Raw genomic sequence first — 25,598 nt, 5'->3', positions numbered from 1 at the left:
GCAGAGCCATCCTACTGAGCGGGAATCCCTGGGCACTGCCCAGGGGCCCCAGGTTCACCTGGGGCCCTATCAGAGCCAAATAGAAGAAGCAGTGGGTCAAGGGAGTCAGGCTTAGCGAGCACAGGCAGTCCGGCGGGCAGGGCTGCCATCGGGGGTACAGCCCATACACTAAGGACCCGGCTGTCTGGCGGGGAGAAGGCAGTTGCGGGTGCAGGAGAGCTCCGTGCCTGCGCTGGATTTTGGAATGTGTGAGAGAGACATTGAGCTGACATCGGGCTCTTTGCTGCCCCCCTCTGGTAAATTCCGGCATATGCACCCTTCGTGTGTCCTGCACAAGAGCTGGGACAAGGAACACCACCTAACAAGTAATGGGGGGGGTTGTGTGTGTCTGTGTACATGTGTGTGTCTGTGTACAGGTGTGAGGGGGGGCTGAGAGCGTACAGGTGTGAGGGGGGGGCTGAGAGCGTACAGGTGTGAGGGGGGGGCTGAGAGCGTACAGGTGTGAGGGGGGGGCTGAGAGCATACAGGTGTGAGGGGGGCTGAGAGCGTACATGTGTGTGAGGGGGGCTGAGAGCGTATAGGTGTGAGGGGGGCTGAGAGCGTACATGTGTGTGAGGGGGCTGAGAGCGTACAGGTGTGAGGGGGGCTGAGGGCGTACAGGTGTGAGGGGGGGGAGAAAGCGTACAGGTGTGGGGGGGGCTGAGAGCGTACAGGTGTGAGGGGGGCTCAGAGCGTACAGGTGTGAGGGGGGCTGAGAGCGTACAGGTGTGAGGGGGGGCTGAGAGCTTACAGGTGTGAGGGGGGCTGAGAGCTTACAAGTGTGAGGGGGGCTGAGAGCGCACAGATGTGGGGGGGCTGAGAGCGTACAAGTGTGGGGGGGCTGAGAGCGTACTGGTGTGAGGGGGGCTGAGAGCGTACAGGTGTGAGGGGGGGCTGAGAGCGTACAGGTGTGGGGGGGCTGAGAGTGTAACAGGTGTGGGGGGGCTGAGAGCGTACAGGTGTGAGGGGGGGCTGAGAGCGTACAGGTGTGGAGGGGGCTGAGAGCGTACAGGTGTGAGGTGTGTAAATTGGGCAGGCTTGTAGGGTCCCCTTAGCATTACTTTGCCCAGGGGCCCCTGATGTAATTAAGATGGCCCTGTGGTGGAGAGATTGGATTCTGATTGATTAATTGCTTCTGTGGACAGGTCTCTTTTATACAGGTAACAAGCTGAGATAAGAAACAATCCCTTTAAGAGAGTGCTCCTAATCTCAGCTCGTTACCTGTATAGAAGACACCTGGGAGCCAGAAATCTTGCCGATTGATAACGTGAGAGTTCCCCTTTAAAGGTAGTCTTACTGATAAGAGTAACAGAAAGGGTCTTCACAATAGAGATATCCAGGATCTTCGGTTAGCCTGGCGTTGGTGCACTTGGTGACCTGTTGAGCAGGATAAACAAAGGGGTACTTGAAAGTACCCTGGAAGGCAAAAATGATATGTAGGATGCTAGCCGTATCCTGATAGGCAAAGTGGAAAGTAGTGACTGTTCAGCAGGGTGCAAGTGTTCCTACAAATGTGGGCACTGGTGAGGCAATGTTGCCTCGTGTCTTTAAAGATGGGCAGACGCCCGCTCACCCTTCCTGCGACCAAAGGATCAAGAGACCAGTTCCCCAAAAAAGGCCCGACTGGCCACCTTGTACCTGGATCACCCCACACCCTCAGGAACACCTGGAGATATAGCAGGGATCCCTCTCAGGCTGGATGTCCGTTGCCATCCAACTCCTGGAACCGTGACAGGATCAGCACACCGACCTCTGGAGCTGTGGCGGGATGGATCCCCTCCTTGGGTAACAGCAGCCCCTCAGATCACGTCTGTGTCTCTCTCACTCCATCCACTGACTTTTACCTCAGGACACAAAATGGAGTCTTTTACTTTCCCGTCAGCAAAGCCTGCTGGGATTTGTATTTCTCCCTACATACCAGTCTATGGGGCCGTTTTGTGTGGGAACTACATGTCCCAGAATCCATTGCAGCTCTCCCTGCAGTTCAGTACAGTCTCTCCCATTGGCTGTTGTAACTGTGCCTTTAATTGGTTTTCTTCTTCTGGCCAATAGGGGCACAAGAGAGGCTGCTGAATGCACAGCTCTGTGTGTGTCAGTTCACATTACATTACTCAGTCAGTGAAAACAGGAAGAAGGAGGGGGAGGGGGGGGGAAGCCCATGCAGACATGACAGCCAGCTCTCTCCCCTCTTGTTCATGCAGTCATCTGTGTTAATGTAAGTCTTTGGCTGCAATACCCGCTACACCTTATTACTGGACAGTCTGCTTTATACAGTTTTCTGGGTCACCTACCACCTTAAACCAGAACTCAATCTAATCCAATATAACGTCAAATTTTACTTTCTTAAGAAATGTATACGCTCAATCCACAAATTTTCCCCCCCGCAGTACTTTTTTTCTTCCACTAGGTGTCCTCAGTCCAATGGCCAGCACTTTATCCTAAACCTAGGTCATCCCGGACAAGCCCCCAACCTGTGACTGGACAGTGAAAAGAGAAGCAGCACAGGGATGGTCGGAACCCCTCATAATGGGCACAGCAGGTGTACAGACCTGGGAACTCAGCACAGGGATGGTGGGAACCCCTCATAATGGGCACAGCGGGTGTACAGACCCGGGAACTCAGCACAGGGATGGTGGGAACCCCTCATAATGGGCATAGCGGGTGTATAGACCCGGGAACTCAGCACAGGGATGTCCTCAGTCCAATGGCCAGCACTTTCTCCTAAACCTAGGTCATCCCGGACAAGCCCCCAACCTGTGACTGGACAGTGAAAAGAGAAGCAGCACAGGGATGGTGGGAACCCCTCATAATGGGCATAGCGGGTGTACAGACCCGGGAACTCAGCACAGGGATGGTGGGAACCCCTCATAATGGGCACAGCGGGTGTACAGACCCGGGAACTCAGCACAGGGATGGTGGGAACCCCTCATAATGGGCACAGCGGGTGTACAGACCCGGGAACTCAGCACAGGGATGGTGGGAACCCCTCATAATGGGCACAGCGGGTGTACAGACCCAGGAACTCAGCACAGGGATGGTGGGAACCCCTCATAATGGGCACAGCGGGTGTACAGACCCAGGAACTCAGCACAGGGATGGTGGGAACCCCTCATAATGGGCACAGCGAGTGTACAGACCCGGGAACTCAGCATGGGGATGGTGGGAACCCCTCATAATGGGCACAGCGGGTGTACAGACCCGGGAACTCAGCACAGGGATGGTGGGAACCCCTCATAATGGGCACAGAATGGAAAGTTTCAGATAATCGCTCTGCATTCAGTGATGATCAGTGCCTGGACCCTCCTCCCTTTTCCCCCCTCCTTGGCTCCACCCTTATCCCTCCCCCAGTCTATTAAAGCAGCGTGTTGGGTGAGCTCAGTATCTGATGATCACGGGTCGATCAGCAACTAGGAACACCGAGTGAGAGATTGCAGTGACATGGGTGAGACTCTCCATCAGCCCCCACCTTCTCTCTTACTCTCCTCTCCTCTTTCTGACCCTCTGTGGTGTCCTGTAGGGAGGTTCTCTTTTCCTCCATTGTCTGACAGCCTGATGAGTGATTGCAGCGTGTGTGGAGCTGTCCTGGCTGTCATGCTGATCCGTTGGCTTCCAAGTGACCTGAAACATGCAGAAGGGGGAGTTGTGATTTCACTGGCTGCATGCTTGTTGCCCTGTCATGGGGGAGTCCTGGAGGTTGCACTGCCTTCTGACTTCCATCTGAAGATGCTGACCCCCCTGGCTGCCATTCTAGGCAGGTTGGGAGTTCTGGCTTCACTTGCTGCTTGCTTGCTCGGGGTGTGTGGGGTGGGGTGGGTGCGGTATTGAAGTCACAGCCAGGCGGGTGGCATTTTTCGGAAGGTCCAAGAACAGAGAATGAGGTCCCGGGACACGGAACTCCTCTGACGCTGCAACCAGCATGCGGTAAGTGAAGTCACAACTCCTGATTGGCTAGTGAGTGGATCCCCCGACAGCCAGGCAGATGGCATTGTGAGGAGGGGAGCACATCATTTAAGGCACCCCCGTCAGGTATCCGGGCAGTGAGCAGGGTCCACCCACCAATGAAGGTGGAACAGTCACAGGCGAGCGTCCAATCACAGGTGAGCATTCGATCAGAGACGAGTGTCCAATCACAGATCAGTGTCCGATCCTGGCCAGGCGAGCGTCAGAAGAATGAGTGTACAGAAGAATGGTACAGACTGCAGATTTTCCACCGCTGATTGCTCAGCAATCTCACTCAGTGCCCAGAGCTGCTGCTGAGCACTATAGAGCCCAGACTGATCGAAAAACCTCCTTCTCCCGGCCGGACCGCGCCGATCTCGGCGTCCAATCCGCTGAGTCATAGAGGAATCCCAACAAAGATCAGGTTGTAACATTTCATCGTGTTCTGATCCGATGGATCAATTTATAAATCAATCCCATTTATCAATTTAAAGCTAATCGATCCCCTACACATGATTTATCAGAATCCATGAGGAAAACAATCACATGGATTGGATATCGCAATGTCAGCCACGCCCCCTCCGCTATTCATATAACAGTCGCCCCTTTCCTCTGTGCCCCTGAACTATAATCTCCTGTGTTGGCATCTATAGCACGCTCCTGTGCCCGCCCTGTAATCTCTCCCCACACATAGCAATCTTACATGGCAGATGCCAGCACCATGTGTGCCCATCCCAGAGTCTACACAATTATTTACCCACAACCCGCTGACTGCTGGCACACCGCATCTTATCACCTGATCCACCTACTGCCCGCAGGCACCCACCACCAGACCATCTACAGCTACCCGACCGCCTGACCCACCCTACCACCTGACTTGCCCACCACCCTACTGCATGCAGCCACCCACCATGCTACTGCCTGATCCACCCTAACGCCTGATCCACCCCACCACCTGACCGCCCGCAGCCACCCACCATGCTACTACTTTACCCACCCTGCCACCTAACTGCCCGCAGCCACCCACCACCCTACCGCCTGATCCACCCTACCGCCTGACTCACCCTACCACCTGACCGCCCGCAGCCACCCACCATGCTACTGCCTGACCCACCCTACCACCTGACCGCCCGCAGCCACCCACCACCCTACCGCCTGACCCACCTGACTGCCCGCAGCCACTGACCGCCCGCAGCCTGACCCACCCTACCACCTGACTCACTCTACCACCTGACCGCCCGCAGCCACCCACCACCCTACAGCCTGACCCACCTGATCGCCAACAGCCTGACCCACCCACCGCCTGACCACCCACAGCCACCCACCCTACCGCCTGACCCGCCTGACCCACCTGACTGCCCGCAGCCTGATCCACCCTACCACCTGACCGCCCGCAGCCACCCACCACCCTACCGCCTGATCCACCCTACCGCCTGACTCACCCTACCACCTGACTGCCCGCAGCCACCCACCACTCTACAGCCTGACCCACCTGACTGCCATTAGCCTGTCCCGTCTGACCGCCCGCAGCCATCTACCGCCTGACCGCCCACAGCCACCCACCCTACCGCCTGACCCACCTGACTGCCTGCAGCCTGATCCACCCTACCGCCTGACATAGTTACATATAGTCACATAGTTAGTCAGGCTGAAAAAAGACACAAGTTTATCCAGTTCAACCTGAAAAACAATAAATAAATAAAATAAAAAATATCGTACAATCCAATATACCCAATTTTATACCCTCAGTTGATCCAGAGGAAGGCAAAAAACCCCCAGCAGAGCATGCTCCAATTTGCTACAGCAGGGGAAAAAATTCCTTCCTGATCCCCCGAGAGGCAATCGGATTTTCCCTGGACCAACTTTACCTATAAATGTCACTACCCAGTTATATTATGTACATTTAGGAAAGTATCCAGGTCTTTCTTAAAGCAATCTACTGAGCTGGCCAGAACCACCTCTGGAGGGAGTCTATTCCACATTTTCACAGCTCTTACTGTGAAGAAAACTTTCCATATTTGGAGATGAAATCTCTTTTTCCTCTAGATGTAAAGAGTGCCCCCTTGTCCTCAGTGTTGACCGTAAAGTGAATAACTCAACACCAAGTTCACTATATGGACCCCTTATATAATTGAACATGTTGATCATATCCCCCCTTATTCTCCTCTTCTCAAGAGTGAATAAATTTGGTTCCTCTAATCTTTCCTCATAGCTGAGCTCCTCCATGCCTCTTATCAGTTTGGTTGCCCTTCTCTGCACTTTCTCCAGTTCCCCGATATCCTTTTTGAGAACTGGAGCCCAAAACTGAACTGCATATTCCAGATGAGGTCTCACTAATGATTTGTACAGGAGGGCAAAATGATATCTCTCTCTCTGGAGTCCATACCTCTCTTATACAGGAAAGGATTTTGCTCGCTGTGGAAACCGCAGCTTGGCATTGCATGTTATTATTGAGCTTATGATCTACCAAAACCCCCAGATCCTTCTCCACCACGGATTCCCCCAGTTGTACTCCCCCTAGTATGTATGATGCATGCATATTCTTAGCCCCCAAGTGCATAACTTTACATTTCTCAACATTAAACCTCATCTGCCACATAGTCACCCAATTAGACAGACATTGAGGTCGGCTTGTAAGTTGGGGACATCCTGTAAGGACGTTATTCCACTGCATAGCTTGGTGTCATCTGCTAAGACAGAAATGTTACTTTTGATCCCAGACCCAATATCATTTATAAAGATATTAAAAAGTAGGGGTCCCAGCACTGAACCTTGGGGTACACCACTGATAACCTTAGACCGCTCAGAGGAAGAATCATTAACCACTACTCTCTGAATTCTGTCTTTTAACTAGTTTTCTATCCATTTACAAGCCTGTAGACTTTACCTTACACATGAGCCGCAGCCACCTACTGCCTGACGGCCCGCAGCCACCCACCCTACCGCCTGACCCACCTGACTGCCCGCAGCCTGATCCACCCTACCGCATGATCACCCGCAGCCACCCACCATGCTACCACCTGATCCACCTTGCCTCCTGAGCCACCCTACCGCCTGACCACCCGCAGCCACCTACCACCTGACCGCCCGCAGCCACCTACCACCTGACTGCCCACAGCCACCCACCTTACCACCTGATCCACCCTACCGCCTGACCGCCCGCAGCCACCCACCACGCTACGGCCTGACCTACTGTAACGGATCCCCCGTCGCACTCCGCTTGAGTGCTTCCGTCAGTACACAGCTTCCTCCAATCTGGACCTTCAGATATCAGATTTTTACAGCTCAGTAATGTAACCAAGATCCTGACAAGACTAGCTCAGTTACACAGCTTTAACATGGACTGTTTATTTTGAGATCTCACACAAATATATACAGCGGAACCTTAGATTACGAGCATAATCCGTTCCAGGAGAATGCTTGTAATCCAAAGCACTCACATATCAAAGCGAGTTTCCCCATAGAAGTCAATGTAAATGAAAATAATTTGTTCCACATTGACTTCTATTGTATGCAATACCTCAGAAACACTCGGGAACTGAGTATTTCCGAGTGCATCCGAACGGCTCTGAATGGCTCAGAGTGTCACTGGCGCCCCCGCAACTCTGGCCAAATGCGGTACTGCACACCGCAAAGGCTTGAATCCTGCTCGTTTTGTGAGACAATACTCACAAACCGAGTCAGGATGTTTTAAAAGTAATAGCTCGTATTGCGAAATGCTCGTTAACCGCGTTACTCGCAATCCGAGGCATTACTGTACACCAGGATGACAATACAAACTGTAACCAGAAACCTAATTAACATGAGCTAATTAACTAATCGGTAGACAGCCGAGGCAGGACCTTTCAGGGCAGACTTGACGTCTTTTAGCTCAGAGGACACAACACACATTATCATCAATATAAACACAGCAAACCTTCTCACAATAGCAGAAGCTAATTACAATTACCAATACAAACAGTGATCTCCCCCTCCTCGGCCTAGTAGGCAAAAAACCTATAGTAGGAGTCGGCCCGTCTCCTCCATTGTACAGAGGACAATGTGATCAGCTCTTTCAATTAACATGTTGAGTTCAGAATCAAACAAACCAGGAATAGTATATATATATATATTCTATCCTGGGAGATGATATTGTGGTTAAATATTACTGTCCCATTTTAAGTAATCCAAGGCACATTTTCTCAGTCACTCAGGGTGCCTTAGACATAGGAGGTGCATGGGGAGCGGAAACAAGGGATTCTGGGTTCCACGGGCACCCCTGTCACACTCACCCTACCGCCTGACTTGTCTTACCGCCTGATCCACCTGCAGCTGTCTGACTCACCCACAACCCTACCACCATGCCACCCACCATGCTACCGTCTGACTAACCTTACCGCCTGATCCACCCTACTGCCTGACCGCCCGCAGCCACCTACCGCCTGACTCACCCACCACCCTACCGCCTGACCGCCCACAGCCACCCACCACCTTGCCACCTGACTCACTCTACAGCTTGCAGCCGCCTGACTCACCCACAACCCTACCACCATGCTACCGCCTGATCCACCTTACTGCCTGACCGCCTGCAGCCACCCACCACCCTACCATCTGACCCACCCTACCACCTGACCACCCGACCGCCCGATCCACCCTACTGCCTGACTCACCCACCACCCTACCACCATGCCACCCATCATGCTACCATCTGACTCTCTTTACCGCCTGATCCACCCTACCGCCTGACCACCCGCAGCCACCCTTTCACCCTACCACCTAACTCACCCTAACGCCTGATCCACCTGACCGCCTGCAGCCACCCTACTGCCTGACCGCCTGATCCACCCTACCACCTGACTCGCCTACCATCATGCCACCCACCATGCTACTGTCTGACTCACCGTACCGCCTAATCCGCCTGACTGCCTGCAGCCACCCACAATGCTACTGCCTGACTAGCCTTACCGCCTGATCCACCCTACCGCCTGACCGCCCGCAGCCACCTACCGCCTGATTCACCCTACTGCCCGCAGCCACCCTCCACCCTACTGCCTAATCCACCATACCACCTGAACGCCCCAGCAGCAACCCACCACCCTACCGCCTGACTCACCCACCACCCTACCACCAAGCCACCCACCATGCTACCGCATAACTCACCTTACTGCCTGATCCACCCTACCTCCTGACTGCCCGCAGCCACCCACCATGCTACTGCCTGACTCGCCTTACCGCCTGATCCACCCTACTGCTCGCAGCCACCCTCCACCCTACTGCCTGATCCACCATACCGCCTGAATGCCCCAGCAGCAACCCACCACCCTACCGCCTGACTCACCCACCACCCTACCACCAAGCCACCCACCATGCTACCGCATAACTCACCTTACCGCCTGATCCACCCTACCTCCTGACTGCCTGCAGCCACCCACCATGCTACTGCCTGACTCGCCTTACCGCCTGATCCACCCTACCGCCCGCAGCCACCCTCCACCCTACTGCCTGATCCACCATACTGCCTGACCGCCCCCCGCAGCCACCCACCACCCTACTGCCTGACTCACCTTACTGCCTGATCCACCCTACTGCTTGACCACGTGCAGTCACCCACCACCAAGGTACAGCGACTGATGTGACTGGCTCAGTGATCTCTGTACAGCACTGTGGTATATGTCAGAGCTATATAAATGTATAATAGTAATAATAGTGTGTGACTGTGGGGGAGGGGACATTAGAGTGCAAGCTCCTCTGGTACAGAGAATAATGTGATTGGCTCAGTGATCTCTGTACAGCGCTGCGGTATATGTCAGAGCTATGGGGGCATCTTGTGACCAATTCTTGTTGTTTATTGCTTTCTAGCTACTAAGTGTGGATCATGTGGACCTGGATACAAGTCTCCTCTGGATGCCATGAAAGGTAGGGGCCCCTTGCTTTGAGTCCAGGGACGATGGGGGAAGGGAAGAATCAGAGTACAGCTGTAGGCTTTTAGTGTAGATATTTTGAATATGTGACAGGTCCTCTTTGCTGGGTGTTCCCTGGTTTCAGCTCTGCCCTCTGTACGTAAGAGAGGAAAGATGTGAACTGAGGCTGCTGTCTCACTCAGAGGCACTGTGAAAGGAACTGCTGAATCTTGGAGCAGCTCAGATTCAGGCAGTTCTAAGTTCTGCAGCATTTGCTGGGTAGAAACAAATTATGTTCCTGTTTGTTCCCACAAAAGTTGAACCTCTTTTATGACCCTGGGATATCTGTGGCCCCCTGTATCCCACCACTCACCATGTCTGTCCTGTACAGGCCCCAGAGAGGAGCTGATCTACGTCGCCTGCATCTACCACAACACCGGCAACAACAAGCCTGACTACCTGGCCACGGTGGATGTGGACCCCAAATCTCCCTATTACTCCAAGGTGAGGCTCATGAATTTCATAGCATGTTTGTTCCTCGGGGGAGGGTCCTGAAACTGTATTCATGACTAATGAAGGGCCGTCCCACCCAAAAGGTATATTTTGGTTACAGGTGGAGTGCGGGTTGGAATTTTCTGATATGTTTTGGTAAACACAACATTGAGATTTGTGCGGCAGGGAATGGCTGTGACTGGTGTTTACTGGGGGAAATAGGCGAGTACAGACATTTGCTCATGGGGGATGGGGGGCAGGTACAGAGAGGTGCTCAATAAGGGAAGGGGGCGGGTATAGATAGGCGCCCCCCCTGGGGAAGGGGGGCAGGGTACAGCCGGGTGGTCAGCAGGGTAAGTGGGTGGGTATAGACCACTATGGACACAGGTGATTATCATCTCAGGAAGGGGGTCAGGTACAGACAGCTGCTCACCTGGGGAAGGGAGAAGGGTACAGCCGGGGCCCCCCCCTGGGGAAGGGGGCAGGGTACAGCCGGGGGCCCCCTCCAGGGAAGGGGGCAGGGTACAGCTGGGTGGTCAGCAGGGTAAGTGGGCAGGTACAGCCGGGTGTTCACTATAGAAAGGGGGAGGGTACATAAGTGGTCACCAGGTAAAGGGGTGGGAACAGACAGATGCTCACCAGGGTAAGTAGGTGGGTATAGAAAGCCCTTTATTGGAGGAAGTTGGTGGGTACAGCCGGGTGCTCACCTGGTGAAGGGTGCAGCCAGGTGCACACTAAGGTAAGTGGGTGGGTACAGACAGGCAGGTAGCCTACAGGTGGGGTTCCAGATACCAGCTATGACTCTCCTGCTCCTCCTTCCAGGTCATCCACCGCCTGCCGATGCCCAACCTGAACGATGAGCTCCACCACTGCGGCTGGAACACTTGCAGCAGCTGTTTCGGGCATGTAACCAAAGTCCGGGACAAGCTCATCCTCCCGTCTGTCATCTCCTCCCGTGTCTACGTGGTGGACGTGGGCACTGACCGCCGGGCCCCCCGCATCCACAAGGTGGGCACCCTCCAATCAGCTGGTCCGGTCCTCTCTGTCAGTTTACTAACTTGTCTTTTCTCTAAATAAACCGTCCCGGGGGGGCGCCAACCCCTCCCTTCTATAACCACCATATCATCACTCCAGGTATTTCTATAGGCAGCTAATGTGAGTACCTGAACCTGTCCTTATATCTGCCTTCTGGACAGCAGCTCTTGGATTGAGAGAAGGGAACATGCTGATAGGAGGGTGGGGGGTGACCTCATCGGTGTAGAAGAGAATCAGGGTAAGCTCCCGGCAATCGGGGGGCCCAGAAGACGGACTTCAAAAAGCCAAATTGGGGAAAGTTCCCAGGTTTTGATTGCATAACAGCAGTAGAGCGAGGTCAGGTCGGGAGGCTGGCAGAGCTGTGTAATTCTCAAGACTCTCTGGGCAGCTCCCATGTATGTGCCTGAATGCAGGGCCGGGACAAGGGGTGGGCAAGAGGGGATATTGCACTGGGCGCAGTGAAACAAAAATGGACACAGGGTGGTACATCCATTCTACGGCATGTATTATTAGTGGGGGAGGGGGGGTGCAATTCTGCATCCTTGCGCTGGATTACCCTGTCCTGGTACTGCCCGGCTGTGACCTGACCGGGATTCTCCTCTCTACAGGTGGTGGAGCCGGAGGAGGTGCACAAGAAGTGCAATTCGGGGTACCTGCACACCCCGCACTGCCTGGGCAGTGGAGAGATCATGATCAGCACTCTGGGGGACACCGCCGGGAACGGCAAAGGTGAGCGCTATCTTCTACACCCGGCAGGCCTCTGGGTTTTATTTTTGGCCCGGAGCATTTCTTGTCTTTTTCAAAGTCTTACTGACCTTCTCATGAGGATAACTTCAACCGATTTCTGTATCTCAGGAGGCTTCGTGCTGCTGGATGGAGAGACGTTCGAGGTGAAGGGGAACTGGGAGGTGGAGGGCAACGCTACGCCTTTCGGCCACGGCTTCTGGTACCAACCGCGCCACAACGTCATGATCAGCACAGAGTGGGGAGCGCCGAAGATCTTCACCAAAGGGTTCAACATAGAGGACGTGAAGGCGGGTAAGAGGGGTGCAGAAGGGTAAAAGGGGCAAAGATCAGTACAAGACGGGACTACTGGGAGCCAAATTCATCCATTACTACCCCCCTCCACCCTCCGTCCCTCTATTATACCCCAATCCTCCCTCTGTCCTTCTATTTTAGCAAAGTCCCGGGGCCCCTTTAGTCTAATGAGAACCTCCAGAGTTAGGGACAGCTAAAATCCTTCTGTGTAGAGTGGGTTACAAAGCATGGCGGGTGCAATGCAAGGTAGATTCATTGTCAGAGTCAGACACTTCTTGAATGCAAAGAGATTTATTTTCTCTTGAACAGAACTGTGGGAGAGAGGTTTAGGGCCAGGACACCCTTTAGTGGTTTCAATGTTAATTGGCAGACTCCGAGACTTCTATAGGTAGACAGCCATGCAGGGAAAGGCACCCAGCAGGACACCACATCTGTATGTGTAGGATTGCTGTCTCCTATCGCAACAGTCTTATAACCATTTCTAACACAAGTTGTAATGAACTTCTGTACTTCCTCTACAATCACTTCTTGTAGATCTTCACTCCACTGAGCTCCCAGTCTCTCCTCACTAGACTTGCTGATCCACTGCCACCGGATCTCCTGAGCTCTTCCAACCTTCTCACTGAGTATCTTCCTCAAGCGTCACTCCCGCTTCCCTGCTGGGTCCCTAGCTTGGCACTCAGATACTCCGCAAGCCTCACCCCGCTGGCCTGCTCTGTGCCTGGCTTAGCACACAAGGCTGCTCTGCAAACGTCACCTCTGCTGACTGGGTCCTTGGCTTGACACCTGCTGAAGTTTCCCAATTCTTCACTGTCCCTGGTTGGTGAGAATACTGCTCCGGTACTTGCTTCAACTACTCACTGTGGTCCCTGTTAATGAGGGGGTTGACCCCTTAATGGCGACAGCTTCCCCTCTACCTCTGACCATGACAGGTTCCTCGGCCGACAGAACCATCACTTATGGTTGGACTTCAAGCCGCAGTCCCAACCGTGCACTGCTTTCTTGCTTCTGGGTAGGCCCTCAGACAACCTAGCCGCCTAGGCTCCGGCCTAGCAGCCCGGGGCAGCACAACACACATCCACCCAGACAGCCGTCGAGATGGCAGAGAACCCCGATCACCTGACCTCACCCAAATAAATAAGCTCTCCCTGCAGGCCAAGGAACCCAAGAAGATCCCTGCCCTTTGGCTGAGATGCCTCATCTATTCCTAATCTGTCCTTGCAATGCCCTTGTTTTATCCAATGTCGCCAGGTACCCGGCCACCTAGCGACAGAAGAGAGAAATGCAGCAATTCCAGACTTAGGGTGAAATCAATTGATCCCTAGCAATTAGCCAAGGCAACGATACCTGGCAGGTAAATCTAAGAGCAACCCTGCCTAAACATCAGGCTGCTACATCCTCCCCCCTGCCTACAAAACTATGTCTCGGCGTTTGCAAAAAAAATAATAATTTGAGCTCTCAAGCCTGAGAGCGAATGTCCTGACAAAAACTGTGATAGGTGGGGAAAGAGGAAAGGAATAATAACAACAAGTAATGCACATAGCATATCACAGAAAATAAACATGCATGAGTGAATGGCAGTTCACACAGGGTAGATAAATTACAGGAATTATATATACAGTTTAATGTGTGGTGTACCACCCAACTATTTAAGGGAGAATATCAACCCTGGTCTCATATCTTAACTACCGTATTTATCGGCGTATAACACGCGCTGGCGTATAACACACGCTGGTGTATAACACGTGCTGGCGTATAACACGCACCCCAAGTTTAGGAGGGAATTTTAAGGAAAAAATCTTTTAGGAGGGAAGTTTAAGGAAAAAAACTTACATTTAAATGCCCATCAAAGCAGCCTTGCCCAGTGTCCATCTGCAGCCCTGTGTCCATCTGCAGCCCTGTGTCTCTTTGCAGGCCTGTGTCTCTTTGCAGGCCTCCTGTGTCTCTTTGCAGGCCTCCTGTGTCTCTTTGCAGGCCTCCTGTGTCTCTTTGCAGGCCTCCTGTGTCTCTTTGCAGGCCTCCTGTGTCTCTTTGCAGCCGTCCTGTGTCTGTTTGCAGAAATGTAAATATAGCGCCGATCTCTGCTGATTGGGAGCGGAGGGAGCGCTGACGACATAAACAAAGCCGAGTGTATTTGGCTAGTCTCGGCTCCGCTCGTAGTCCCGCCCAGTCCCACCCCTATGATGGACATAACACAGGTTCAATGGCAGGACTAGGCGTGACTGTGAGCGGAGCGGAGCGAGCACCGCCGACATACACAAAGCCGAGTATACTCAGCTAGTCTCGGTTCTGCTCACAGTCACGCCCAGTCCCACCATTGGACCTGTGTTATGTCCATCATAGGGGCAGGACTACGAGAGAAGCCGAGACTAGCCAAATACACTCGGCTTTGTGTATGTCGGCCGCGCTCGCTCCGCTCCACTCCCAATCAGCGGAGATCGGCGGGGATCGGCGTATAACACGCACCCACAATTTTCCCCTGATTTTAAGGGGAAAAAAGTGTGTGTTATACGCTGATTAAATACGGTATCAATCTAATATGCACAGTAATAATGAAAGTGTGAATATATAGCATTATCATCCATGTTGGATCACTGTCTCTCCTTATCTAAGGAAGCCGCAACAGTGCAAGAACACCTGAAAGAGAGAAATAAACAGCAATGCAAATGCATCTTATCCCTATAATAACATAGTGCAATATGTACATGAGTGATTAAGCAATTGTAAATTGTCCATGGCCAAGGACAGCATAGCAGTGTAAATGCACTCTATAATAGATCTGAACCATATACATATGGAAGTGGACCCCATTCTCAGCGGAGAATGCCATCCCCTTTCCATTGATCTAAAGAAACCTTCCTTAGCATGTTCTATCAAATACTCCTAATATGAATAGAGGCTCAGGTCAGCACCGCTCACGCCACCTGGTGACCAACACTAGAAACCATTCTAATGTGTGGATTAGTCCATTATTTACATCGAAGGTAAGAATTTGCCCCTTTTGCCAAAGCTCATTCTACCTGACTAGCTAAATACCCCAGTGTCCTTGATGTATGACAGTCCATAAAAAATCTCACTTGGGTGTGAACAATATTTCTCAGCAGTTCCCCTTCTTCTTTAAGGGTATCTCCGGGGACAAAGGCACAGCTGCATTCCGGCAGCCAGGCCTTGATGCAAGGGACCGCGCTCTTTAACACAGGTCCCCTTGCAATAGTAGCCTCAGTCTGTCCACATGACAGCTGGGAACTGAGGAAGACTTCCTCTTTAGTTGAGGAACAAACTTGCTGAATGTCACATCAGCAGATTACTTTTCAGAGGGGGGCACACTGACCACTTTCAGAGCACTGGCCAGCATGACTCAAGTGGGCACTCCCTGTATCTACCGGCAGCATTCAGTCCAGCACAAGCTCAGCAGTACAGCCAGCAGGAATGTTCTCCACTGGCAACAATTTTGTGCAGAAATGAAGTGACTTCCAGCATAGCGTCCTTCACTTCACACAGCACATATTTGTAATCCACAAAGTTTAGTGAACAGACGTACTTTCATCTGGCAACTTCAAATCTTCTCCTTTTTGTAGTTACCGTAGTAACAACGTGTTTAATGTCCTTTTTGTCTGGCCCGCGGATAATCACACTGTCCAGATTAATTTTTACGGCCATAACCCCAGGTGTGCAACACTGAAACGTACCTCTCAGCAACTTTCGGTGACCGCTTCGGAAATTCTACCTGTAGAAAGATCTGGAGGAAACCGCGCACAGCTTCATCTACCTATTGGGTCTCTTTAACAAGAATTTCCTCCACTAGATGAACCGGTATGTAGGGATACAGGTACCCATATTCCTCAGCCATTTTCTTTTATGATCATTCGCTGCACCTTGGACAGCCTGGGCAGGGTCTTAGGGTCTCCATACCCAGGTAGGACCTGTGCGTCTGGAGCACGCTGAACTGGGTACCCAACAACAACATCTGGCTTGCAATCAGACTTTTTTTTTTTTAACAAACAGATGTGCTTTATTGTCACAAAAGGGAAAAATACAAAATACCAATTGACATAGTACATAACACTTCATGGAAGGTTTACATAAATGCTCACAGATCAAGTTGGTGTGGACAGTCTTAAGGGACAATGCATAGAAAACATCAATACTGTCAATACTATAGGTATAATAAAACCTCCAGTACCCAGAAGCCTTCCCCACCCCCCAAAAGATTATTCACACAACAGACTGTATACCATTAGGAGGATATCCATAGAGCCCATACTTTTTCGAATTTCCACGGACAGCCTCGGTTAATATATGTGATCCTATACATGGGTATAGCTGCCTCAATCTGTGCTTCCCAGGCTGAAATGGATGGGGAGGATTCGATCCACTTCATGAGGATCTGTTTTTTAGCATAATAGAGCAGATAAGAGATAAGCAATTTTAGATGATAAGCTCTTTGCTCGTCGTCATGAACCCCCAATAGAGCAAGTTCTGGTTTGGCTGGAATGGATATTTGTAACCTAGAATTGATTTCTCCAAATATCGCAGTCCAATATGTCGCTATAATGGGACACTCCCAGAACATGTGGAAACATTTTTCAATTTGAGTCTTACATTTAGGGCACATGGGGTCTTTGTCAGGGAATATATGATAAAGTCTCTGAGGAGTGTAATAGATCCTATGGATAAATTTTAACCTGAATTAGTTTGTCTCTAGATGCTATTACTAGCTTAGGGCCATAATCCAAACAGTCCTCCCATCCCTCTTTGTCCAATGATGGAATGTCTGCATGCCATCTGTCCCATAATTTCTCTATCTTAGGAGAGTCCTTGCCTAGGAGTACATTATATAGAGTAGATAGGGGTTTAGAGACATCTCCAGGAGAGAGAAGTTCCTCAATGGGATCAGCTTGAAGTAGGGGTGCTTGTGGAAATTGAGCCCTAGTTCTAAACCTCATCCATTGGGGTAATTGGAATTTGTTCATTATGTCCGTCAGGGAAATCAACTCCCCTCTGTGCATTATTTGCCCCAGGGTTGTAATACCATATCTAGCCCAAAGCTGCGGGTCCGGGATAGTACGAAAATGCTTTAGCGCTGGATTCCCCCCATAAAGGATGTGCTGGTGATAATTGGCCCGGCTTAAGGTATCTACGTCTAGCAGCCACCCATACCCTCCTCGTTGCCTGAGTGGGTCCAGGAACCCTCAAGTATGCCCCCGGTCCTCGGTAAGGAAAGTTACGAAGGTCGGTAAGTGAGCCCAAACAGTTTGCCTCAAGGCAGACTACAACGTTAGTTCTGGAGCCCTTGAGCCACCAATGGACCGACACCAACATAGCAGCCCAGAAGTAAACCTGGAAATTGGGGAGAGCCAAGCCCCCCAAACAGGCAGGAAGCCACAGGGTGGAGCTTGCCTATGGCGGCTGTAAGAGGTTCCTGTAGTCTCTCATCATTAGCCCAGAATCTGGGAAGCCGCCATAGGTTCCGGGGGGGTAGTCAAAGTCAGCGTCGGACATAGGGGTGCGTGGTCAGAAATTCCCACAGTCAGATCCTGAACATATTGTAATGCAGGGCCAGAGGCATATACCAGGTCTATTCTATATAGAGTTTTGTGAGAAGAGGAATGACAAGTATATACCCTCAACGTTGGGTGCATGTGTCTCCAAACGTCAGTGAGGGCAAAAGTATCAGCCCACTGCCTAAGATCCGGAGTGTCACGAGCCGACCGGTGTAACCTGTCAAGTTCCACCAAAGGAACCATATTAAAATCCCCCCAGGAGAAAGACCAGGGCTGTATCAAATTGCACCACAATTTGCATGATCTCGTGAAGGATTCTGCCAGTGGCTGGAGGGGGATATAGATTCCAACTAATACCACATCTTTATCATATATATTAGCGTGCACAATGATAAATCTTCCCTCCCTGTCAGTTCTGACCTCCAGAAGCCTAGACGGCAGTGTCTTGTGTACCAAGATGCTGACCCCTCGGGGATACGTGGAGAAGGTGGAATGATAACTCAAGCCAACACAGGCTTTTTTAAGGCAAATCGTTTTGTTATCCTGCAAATGTGTTTCTTGGAGGATACAGATCTGTGGGTGATATTTATGCCGGAACCGAAACACTAAGGAGCGCTTCACAGCAGTGCTGAGGCCTCGCACGTTCCATGAGATTATTTTAAACTCAGCCATTAGATGGGAGATATGGAGGAAATGCATTCAGTATCCAGCCCCAGGGAGCAGCATCTGATCCCACAACCACATACAGCATCACACATAGTTCCATGTCAAAAACTTTGAGTATAGACAAACTAAAGCACCTGTAGAGAAAAAAAAACATTAACATAAATAACCCCAACATCATTATTTCTATTATTACATTGTTATAGAAAATGAAATAGTTCAACTCACCATAATACAGAATCAGTGGGAGCCCAGAACGTGTCACTTGCCACGTCGCCTGCCACACTTTGCGGATTGTCCACTTGCCACATCACCTGCCACAAGTTTCAAATTGTCCACTTGCCACGTCACCTGCTACACGTTGCGGATTATCACTTGCCACTTCACCTGCCACAAGTTGCGGATTGTCCACCTGCCACGTCACCTGCCACACGTAGCAGATTATCACTTGCCACGTCGCCTGCCACACGTTGCGGATTATCACTTGCCACGTCACCTGCCACAAGTTGCGGATTGTCATTTGCCATGTCACCTGCCACAAGTTGCAGATTGTTATTTGCCACGTCACCTGCCCCACGTTGCGGATTGTCCACTTGCCACTTCACCTGCCACAAGTTGCGGATTGTCCACTTGCCACATCACCTGCCACAAGTTGCGGATTGTCCACTTGCCACGTCACCTACCACAAGTTGCGGATTGTCCACCTGCCACGTCACCTGCCACACATAGCAGATTATCACTTGCCACGTCACCTGCCACACGTTGCGGATTATCACTTGCCACGTCACCTGCCACAAGTTGCGGATTGTCATTTGCAACGTCACCTGCCACAAGTTGCAGATTGTTATTTGCCACGTCACCTGCCCCACGTTGCGGATTGTCCACTTGCCACTTCACCTGCCACAAGTTGCGGCTTGTCCATTTGCCACATCACCTGCCACCGACCAAGGGGGGGGTGGGGTACTGTTTTCCACACCCCAAAAAAATTTTCACTGGTTGCCACTGGCAGCAGGACTGACATATTGGCTGGAGAGAGAACAATAATCTGGCGGATTGGAAATGTAGAAACATGGCTTAAAAGGCTTAAATCAGGAAGTTCATGGGAGGAGCAGAGTTCAAGTATCACGAGAAGCAAGACGTAAGGCTGGATTCACACCTATGCATTTTTAGTGCTTTTTGCATTTTGCAGATTTGCACTACAGGACGTGTTCCATAGAAAACAATGTTAAATGGACTGTAGTGCAAATCTGCAAAATGCAAAAAGCACTAAAACTGCATAGGTGTGAATCCAGCCTTAGGCAAGGTTATCTAAGCAATCAGGCAGAGAGATAATATGTGGCTCAGTTAGAAGAGTCAGCCACAGCAGAGGTCCCAGGTTCAGGTTCAGGTCCTGACAGTAGCACTGGAGAAGAGGTGAATATTACCCAAGCTAATTTTTTTTTTTCTTAAAGCAACTTGGGTTCTTTAAAAAAAGTTGGAGGTTGGGCTTTAAAAGCCATGAATACAATAGCAATGCAATACATGAATCAGTAATGATAGCAACTTAGGAGGTGTATGTGTTTGTGGTTCCTAAAGCACTCTGCATTTGTTGTCTACACAAGCCCTAAGGGTTTAATCAAAGTCTTGTTGGGGGTTGGCAAAGTAGTCAGCAATAGAGAAAGTCAAACAGAAAGGAAAATTTGAAGTCCAGTAGCAAACCAGGTCAGAGCAGAGCTCAGGATATGAGCTTTCAAAGGAAGGTCTGGTTTGCAGTGCCCACACAGCTTTCTGGTGATGTGGGTGCTGCTCAGTGGCTGCCTCAAGTTACCATCACAGGTTCCTCAAAGGGAAGAACGGAAGTCTCAGTCTGCCTATTATTCCAGCCTCCTCCAGCATGAGCATCTCCTGTTCAGGCTGTCACGTCGGTCGGCTCTGAGAGACTCGAGTCCGACCTCCGACGTGACGGTGATTCACTCACTGTGACTGACCTGACCTCACTCGTTGCTAATGCCTGGGCCGCCTGGCGTCTAGCAACGAGTGCATGGAAGAGGCTCCACCCACCTCCTCCTGGTATCCTTCCTTCAGTGTGAGTGACCGCCGCCTGTACCACACACAGACGCGAGTCTCTCTCTCGGCGCCGCTGATTGGCACACGTGAGAGAGAGACTCGGGCCGGCAGCGGCAGGAGACAATGACATTTCAGAGTCAGACAGTGCTATTATTTCGGGGGGGGGGGGGCAATTGCCCTGTTGCCCCCACGGATCCGCCCCTGGGCCCAATAGGCATAAAGAGGATGACATTTGAGCTTGTAGTAGAACAGGCTAGCACTAGAGTCTGCCAGAGTCCATCTTTAACAACTCAGGAACTGCAGCAATAGGGATATAAAACTTTTTAGGAGGAAAGCATGTACTTTCAGTGCAGTGGCAAAAAACAAAACCAGTCTCTTGCTTTCTCTGACCAGGTCACTATTAGTATGCTGGCTCCAATAGAGTAAGGCAGATCTAGCTATAATGCAACTAGTGGCAGTCTTAGAGTCCCGTATCACCTGGGCTTGCCAGGGGCACAGTACTTGAAATTCCAACAGTTATTCAAACAAAAGGCACAACAGGTGCGAGCATGGACTTACTTGTTAGCAGAACATGTTCATCTTGCAGCATATAGAGTAGATAACTGACAGAATTCAATGGTCAGCAGTCAGCGATGTGGAGGAAGTGACTCCAGCCATGTGGTAGCGTCCCGGGGGGAGGTAAAAAATCTGGTAGTCTCCCCGTCCTGAACCCGGAGACGTGCAGGGAAAAGGATACTGTAACGAATGCCTTTCAGACGCATGGCTGCTTTGATGTGATCAAAAGAACGTCTCAGTTTTTGAGTTTCAACTGAGTTATCAGGAAAGATGAGTAGCTTGTTGTTCTGGTATTGCAATTCTCCCTTCACTCTGGCTGCTCTGAGCACCTCATCTCTATCCCTGAAATTTAGAAATTTCAAAATGAAGGTGCGCGGCGGCACTCCAGGGGGACCTGGTTTGGGTGGAATCTGATGGGCCCGCTCAACAGCATAAACAGCCGAAAACTGGGCCGCAGGGAGGAGGTTGCGGAGTAAATCCTCAATAAATTCCGTTGGACACTGACCCTCAGCCCCTTCCGCCATGCCGACTAAATGGAGGTTGTTCCTCCTATTGCGATTTTCAGCGTCCTCGGATTTATATTCCATGGCCCTGATTTTTGTATGGAGGGCACAGAGATCGGCGCCATGACTCTTCACAGTGTCTTCCACATGTCCCAGGCGCTGCTCAGCAGTATTCAGCCTGGAGCGTATCTTATCCATATCTTGTCTGATCATCCCCACATCTGATTGCACCGCATCTACCTTAGTGGTTAGGGCAGTGATAGAAACCTGGCAGGTAACTATTGCTGCTAGCACATCAGCTAAGCCCGGCTGGGGAGAGGGGGATTGTCCCGGCTGCTCAGTTTGGGATGCCATGTCAGTGAGAGCACGCTTCCCGGCCCCCACGCGGTCTGCACAGACCTTCTCCGATCCCTCCGTCACAGGGGGAAATTTCAGCTTCTTACCCCTTCCTCTTGGAACCCGGACTGGGCGGCGGTACATGTAGGTGATGTGTGCCCGTTTTCAAGCTCTTTTGGCTGCAGTAAAGGAGAAACAGCCTCGAATCTCAGCGGAGCTCTCTGAGAACACGTCTTCTCACAGCGCCATCTTGGCCATGCCCCCCACACAATCAAACTTATTCACGGCCGTTTGCTTGGTGTGGTGAGCCTTCGGGACCCATCGAGCCCATTAATCCTCCTCAAAAGATCTAGTAATGCATACCGATGGAGCTGCATTGGCAGAGAGCTTGATTTTAACGCTAGCGGCAGTAGCAGCGGGAACTACATCCTCCTCCTCTGTCACACATTTGCTCCTCATCACTGTCACTCCACTTCCCCGTCCAAGATAAAGTGTTCAAAAACAATTCAGATAATCCATCAGAGGGGATGTCTGAATTTGTTATAGTGGAGCACTCTTCGGCAGGGAGGTAGTTGTGCTTGGCACTGGCTTTAACCAGCACAACCATGTTGTCTCCCTCAATGGCCACAGGTATCACCTCCCCTACAGGCACATCACTTTGACCCCTTGCAGGATTACCCGACTCGGTACTCCCTTTTTTTTTGTGGCTCAGACATCAAAGCAAGCAGATGGACCCGACTGCGGCCTGGAGGGTCATGACCAGAGCGCTGGGTCCTGGGGCAGTCGTTAAGACAGGGATAGCAGCTTCCTGCATGACTCTGTTGATGGCAGGTGGGCTTGTGATATCACTCCCAGCTGGGATAACGACATTCTTATCCCAATCAGCCTGTAGTATCCGCGGAGGTTGAGTTGGTGAGACTACCTCGAGCAGGTGTTCCCCCCGCAACATCCGCCGACAATCCAAGGCCTCAGATGCGTGGCCAGACTGGAACACTTCCCAAGGCCTCATAGCCTCCAGCCGTATACAGGGCAAGACACCCAGAGCATACTTTCTCCAATCCACCATTGTACTTCCAAACTGCGCCATCTTCTCCAACCTACAACCAGGCACACGTGGCAGCACTTCCTTCTCCTCCTCTGCAGAGCGGGAGCTCCTCCCTCTGCCAACGGATTGGTGCAGATACTTTCTGGAAACTTTAGCGCCCGCCTGTTTGCTTCGGCAGCTCTCCAAATCTGTAATGGAGTCTGTTTTAACCCTCACAGCGCTGGCGGGAAGTGTCAAAAGACCAGGCTGGTACTCTCCCATGAGCAATGAGACTTGTTGGTTCTTCTCCACACATTGTTGGGATGCATAATAAAACAGTCTATGAGAAGTATAGATGTTACTTGCCACTTTCCCACGGAGCCAGTCGAAGTACCGATGGAGCTGTAGCCGATTGCTATGGGACACTGCTGCGAGGATAACGCCTTTGCCCCACGTTGGGTGCAAAAATGTAGCAAACGTCCTGGGGCCCCTTTTGGTTTGAGAACCTCCAGAGTTGGGGACAGGTGACATCCTTCTGTGTAGAGTGGGTTACAAGGCATGGTGGGTGTAATGTATGGTAGATTCATGGGCACCAGACACTTTTTTTTTTTTTTAATACAAAGAGATTTATTTTCTCTTAAACAGAACTGTGGGAGAGAGGGTTTAGGGCCAGGACACCCTTAAGTAGTTGCAATGGTAATTAGCAGACTCCGAGACTGCAGGGAAAAGCACCCAGCTGGACACCAAGTCTGCATGAGTAGGCTGTCTCCTATGGCAACAATATTATAACAGTTTCTATTACAATTTCTGTACTTCCTCTACAATCACTTCTTCACCCATGCGTCCCTGCTGGGTCCCTAGCTTGGCACTCAGATACTCCTCAAGCGTCACCTCCACTGGCCTGCTCAGTCCCTGGCTTGACACCTGCTGAAGTTTCCCAACTCTTCACCGTCCCCGGTTGGTGAGAATACTGCTCCGGTACTTGCTTCAACTACTCACAGTGGTCCCTGGTAACAAGGTGGTTGGTGTTGGAGATACAACAGATTTCAGCTTAGCCTATTAACTGCAGTTCTCAAACAGGACACTAGATGTCGCTAATGCTCAGTGGTATGCTGTGCTGTGCAGTTTTCTATGATATGTTGTATTTCCTGTGTATAGTGTTGTATTTGTTGGTTTCTTTTTTCTGTCTGTGTTCTTCTTACCATGTGAGGTGATATCTGTGTACTTCTTGCCAGTTATGTTCCAATAAAGAAGTCAGTTCCTGTTACTCCACAACGTCTGATCTGAATTGACTCCGCTGCACCTAGCAATCACACTCTGCAACAGTTGGTCCCTTAATGGGGACAGCTTCCCCTCTACCCCTGACCACAAGTTCTCCGACCGACAGAACCGTCACTTCTGGTTGAACCGCAGTCCCAACCCTGCGCTGCTCTCCTGCTTCTGGATAGGCCCTCCGACAGCCTAGCAGCTGGATGTTCGCAGGATAGGCCCAATCTCTGGCCTAACAGCCCGGGGCAATACGACACACGTCCACCCAGACAGCCGATCACCTGACCTCACCCAAATAAATAGGTTCTGCCAGCAGGCCAAGGGACCCAAGAAGATCCCTGCCCATTGGCCGAGATACCCCATCTATCCCTAATCTGTCCTTGCAATGCCCTTGTTTTATCCAATGTCGCCAGGTACCCAGCCACCTAGCGACAGAAGAGAGAAATGCAGCAATTCCAGACTTAGGGTGAACTCAATTGATCCCTAGCAATTAGCCAAGGCAACGATACCTGGCACGTAAATCTAAGAGCAACCCTGCCTAAACATGCTACACTATTGTACCACAATCCCCCCTCTGTCCTTCTATTATACCCCGATCCTCCCTCTGTCCTTCTATTATACCCCAATCCCCCCTCTGTCCTTCTATTATACCCCAATCCCCCCTCTGTCCTTCTATTATACCCCAATCCTCCCTCTGTCCTTCTATTATACCCCAATCCCCCCTCTGTCCTTCTATTATACCCCAATCCTCCCTCTGTCCTTCTATTATACCCCAATCCCCCCCTCTGTCCTTCTTCTATAATACCCCAATCACCCCTCTGTCCTTCTATTATACCCCAATCCTCCCCTCTGTCCTTCTATTATACCCCAATCCTCCCTCTGTCCTTCTATTATACCCCAATCCCCCCTCTGTCCTTCTAATATACCCCAATCCCCCCTCTGTCCTTCTATTATACCCCAATCCCCCCTCTGTCCTTCTATTATACCCCAATCCTCCCTCTGTCCTTCTATTATACCCCAATCCTCCCTCTGTCCTTCTATTATACCCCAATCCCCCCTCTGTCCTTCTATTGTACCACAATCCCCCCTCTGTCCTTCTATTATACCCCAATCCTCCCTCTGTCCTTCTATTATACCCCAATCCTCCCTCTGTCCTTCTATTATACCCCAATCCCCCCTCTGTCCTTCTATTGTACCACAATCCCCCCTCTGTCCTTCTATTATACCCCAATCCCCCCCTCTGTCCCTCTATTATACCCCAATCCTCCCTCTGTCC

At 51.1% G+C, this 25,598-nt stretch overlaps 1 protein-coding gene across 2 annotated transcripts in view; it reads left to right on the top strand.

Annotated features, from left to right (window-relative positions):
• Positions 1-3,381: 3,381 nt before the first annotated feature.
• Positions 3,382-25,598, top strand: part of LOC141116751 (methanethiol oxidase-like) — a 42,387-nt gene continuing 20,170 nt past the window's right edge. The window contains exons 1-6 of one of the 2 annotated variants that reach the window (XM_073609154.1): positions 3,382-3,481; positions 9,817-9,873; positions 10,249-10,361; positions 11,172-11,357; positions 11,993-12,113; positions 12,240-12,422. In XM_073609154.1, coding sequence (XP_073465255.1) covers positions 3,478-3,481; positions 9,817-9,873; positions 10,249-10,361; positions 11,172-11,357; positions 11,993-12,113; positions 12,240-12,422 — 664 coding nt within the window. In that variant the 5' untranslated portion in view covers positions 3,382-3,477. The remainder of the gene's footprint in view (positions 3,482-9,816; positions 9,874-10,248; positions 10,362-11,171; positions 11,358-11,992; positions 12,114-12,239; positions 12,423-25,598) is intronic. The other variant, XM_073609155.1, reaches the window with a different exon arrangement.

This window comes from Aquarana catesbeiana, linkage group LG13, assembly GCF_042186555.1.
Source record: "Aquarana catesbeiana isolate 2022-GZ linkage group LG13, ASM4218655v1, whole genome shotgun sequence".
Classification (NCBI taxonomy): domain Eukaryota; kingdom Metazoa; phylum Chordata; class Amphibia; order Anura; family Ranidae; genus Aquarana; species Aquarana catesbeiana.
Note: the sequence above shows the minus strand (reverse complement) of the source record. Positions and strands in the feature narration are given on the sequence as shown.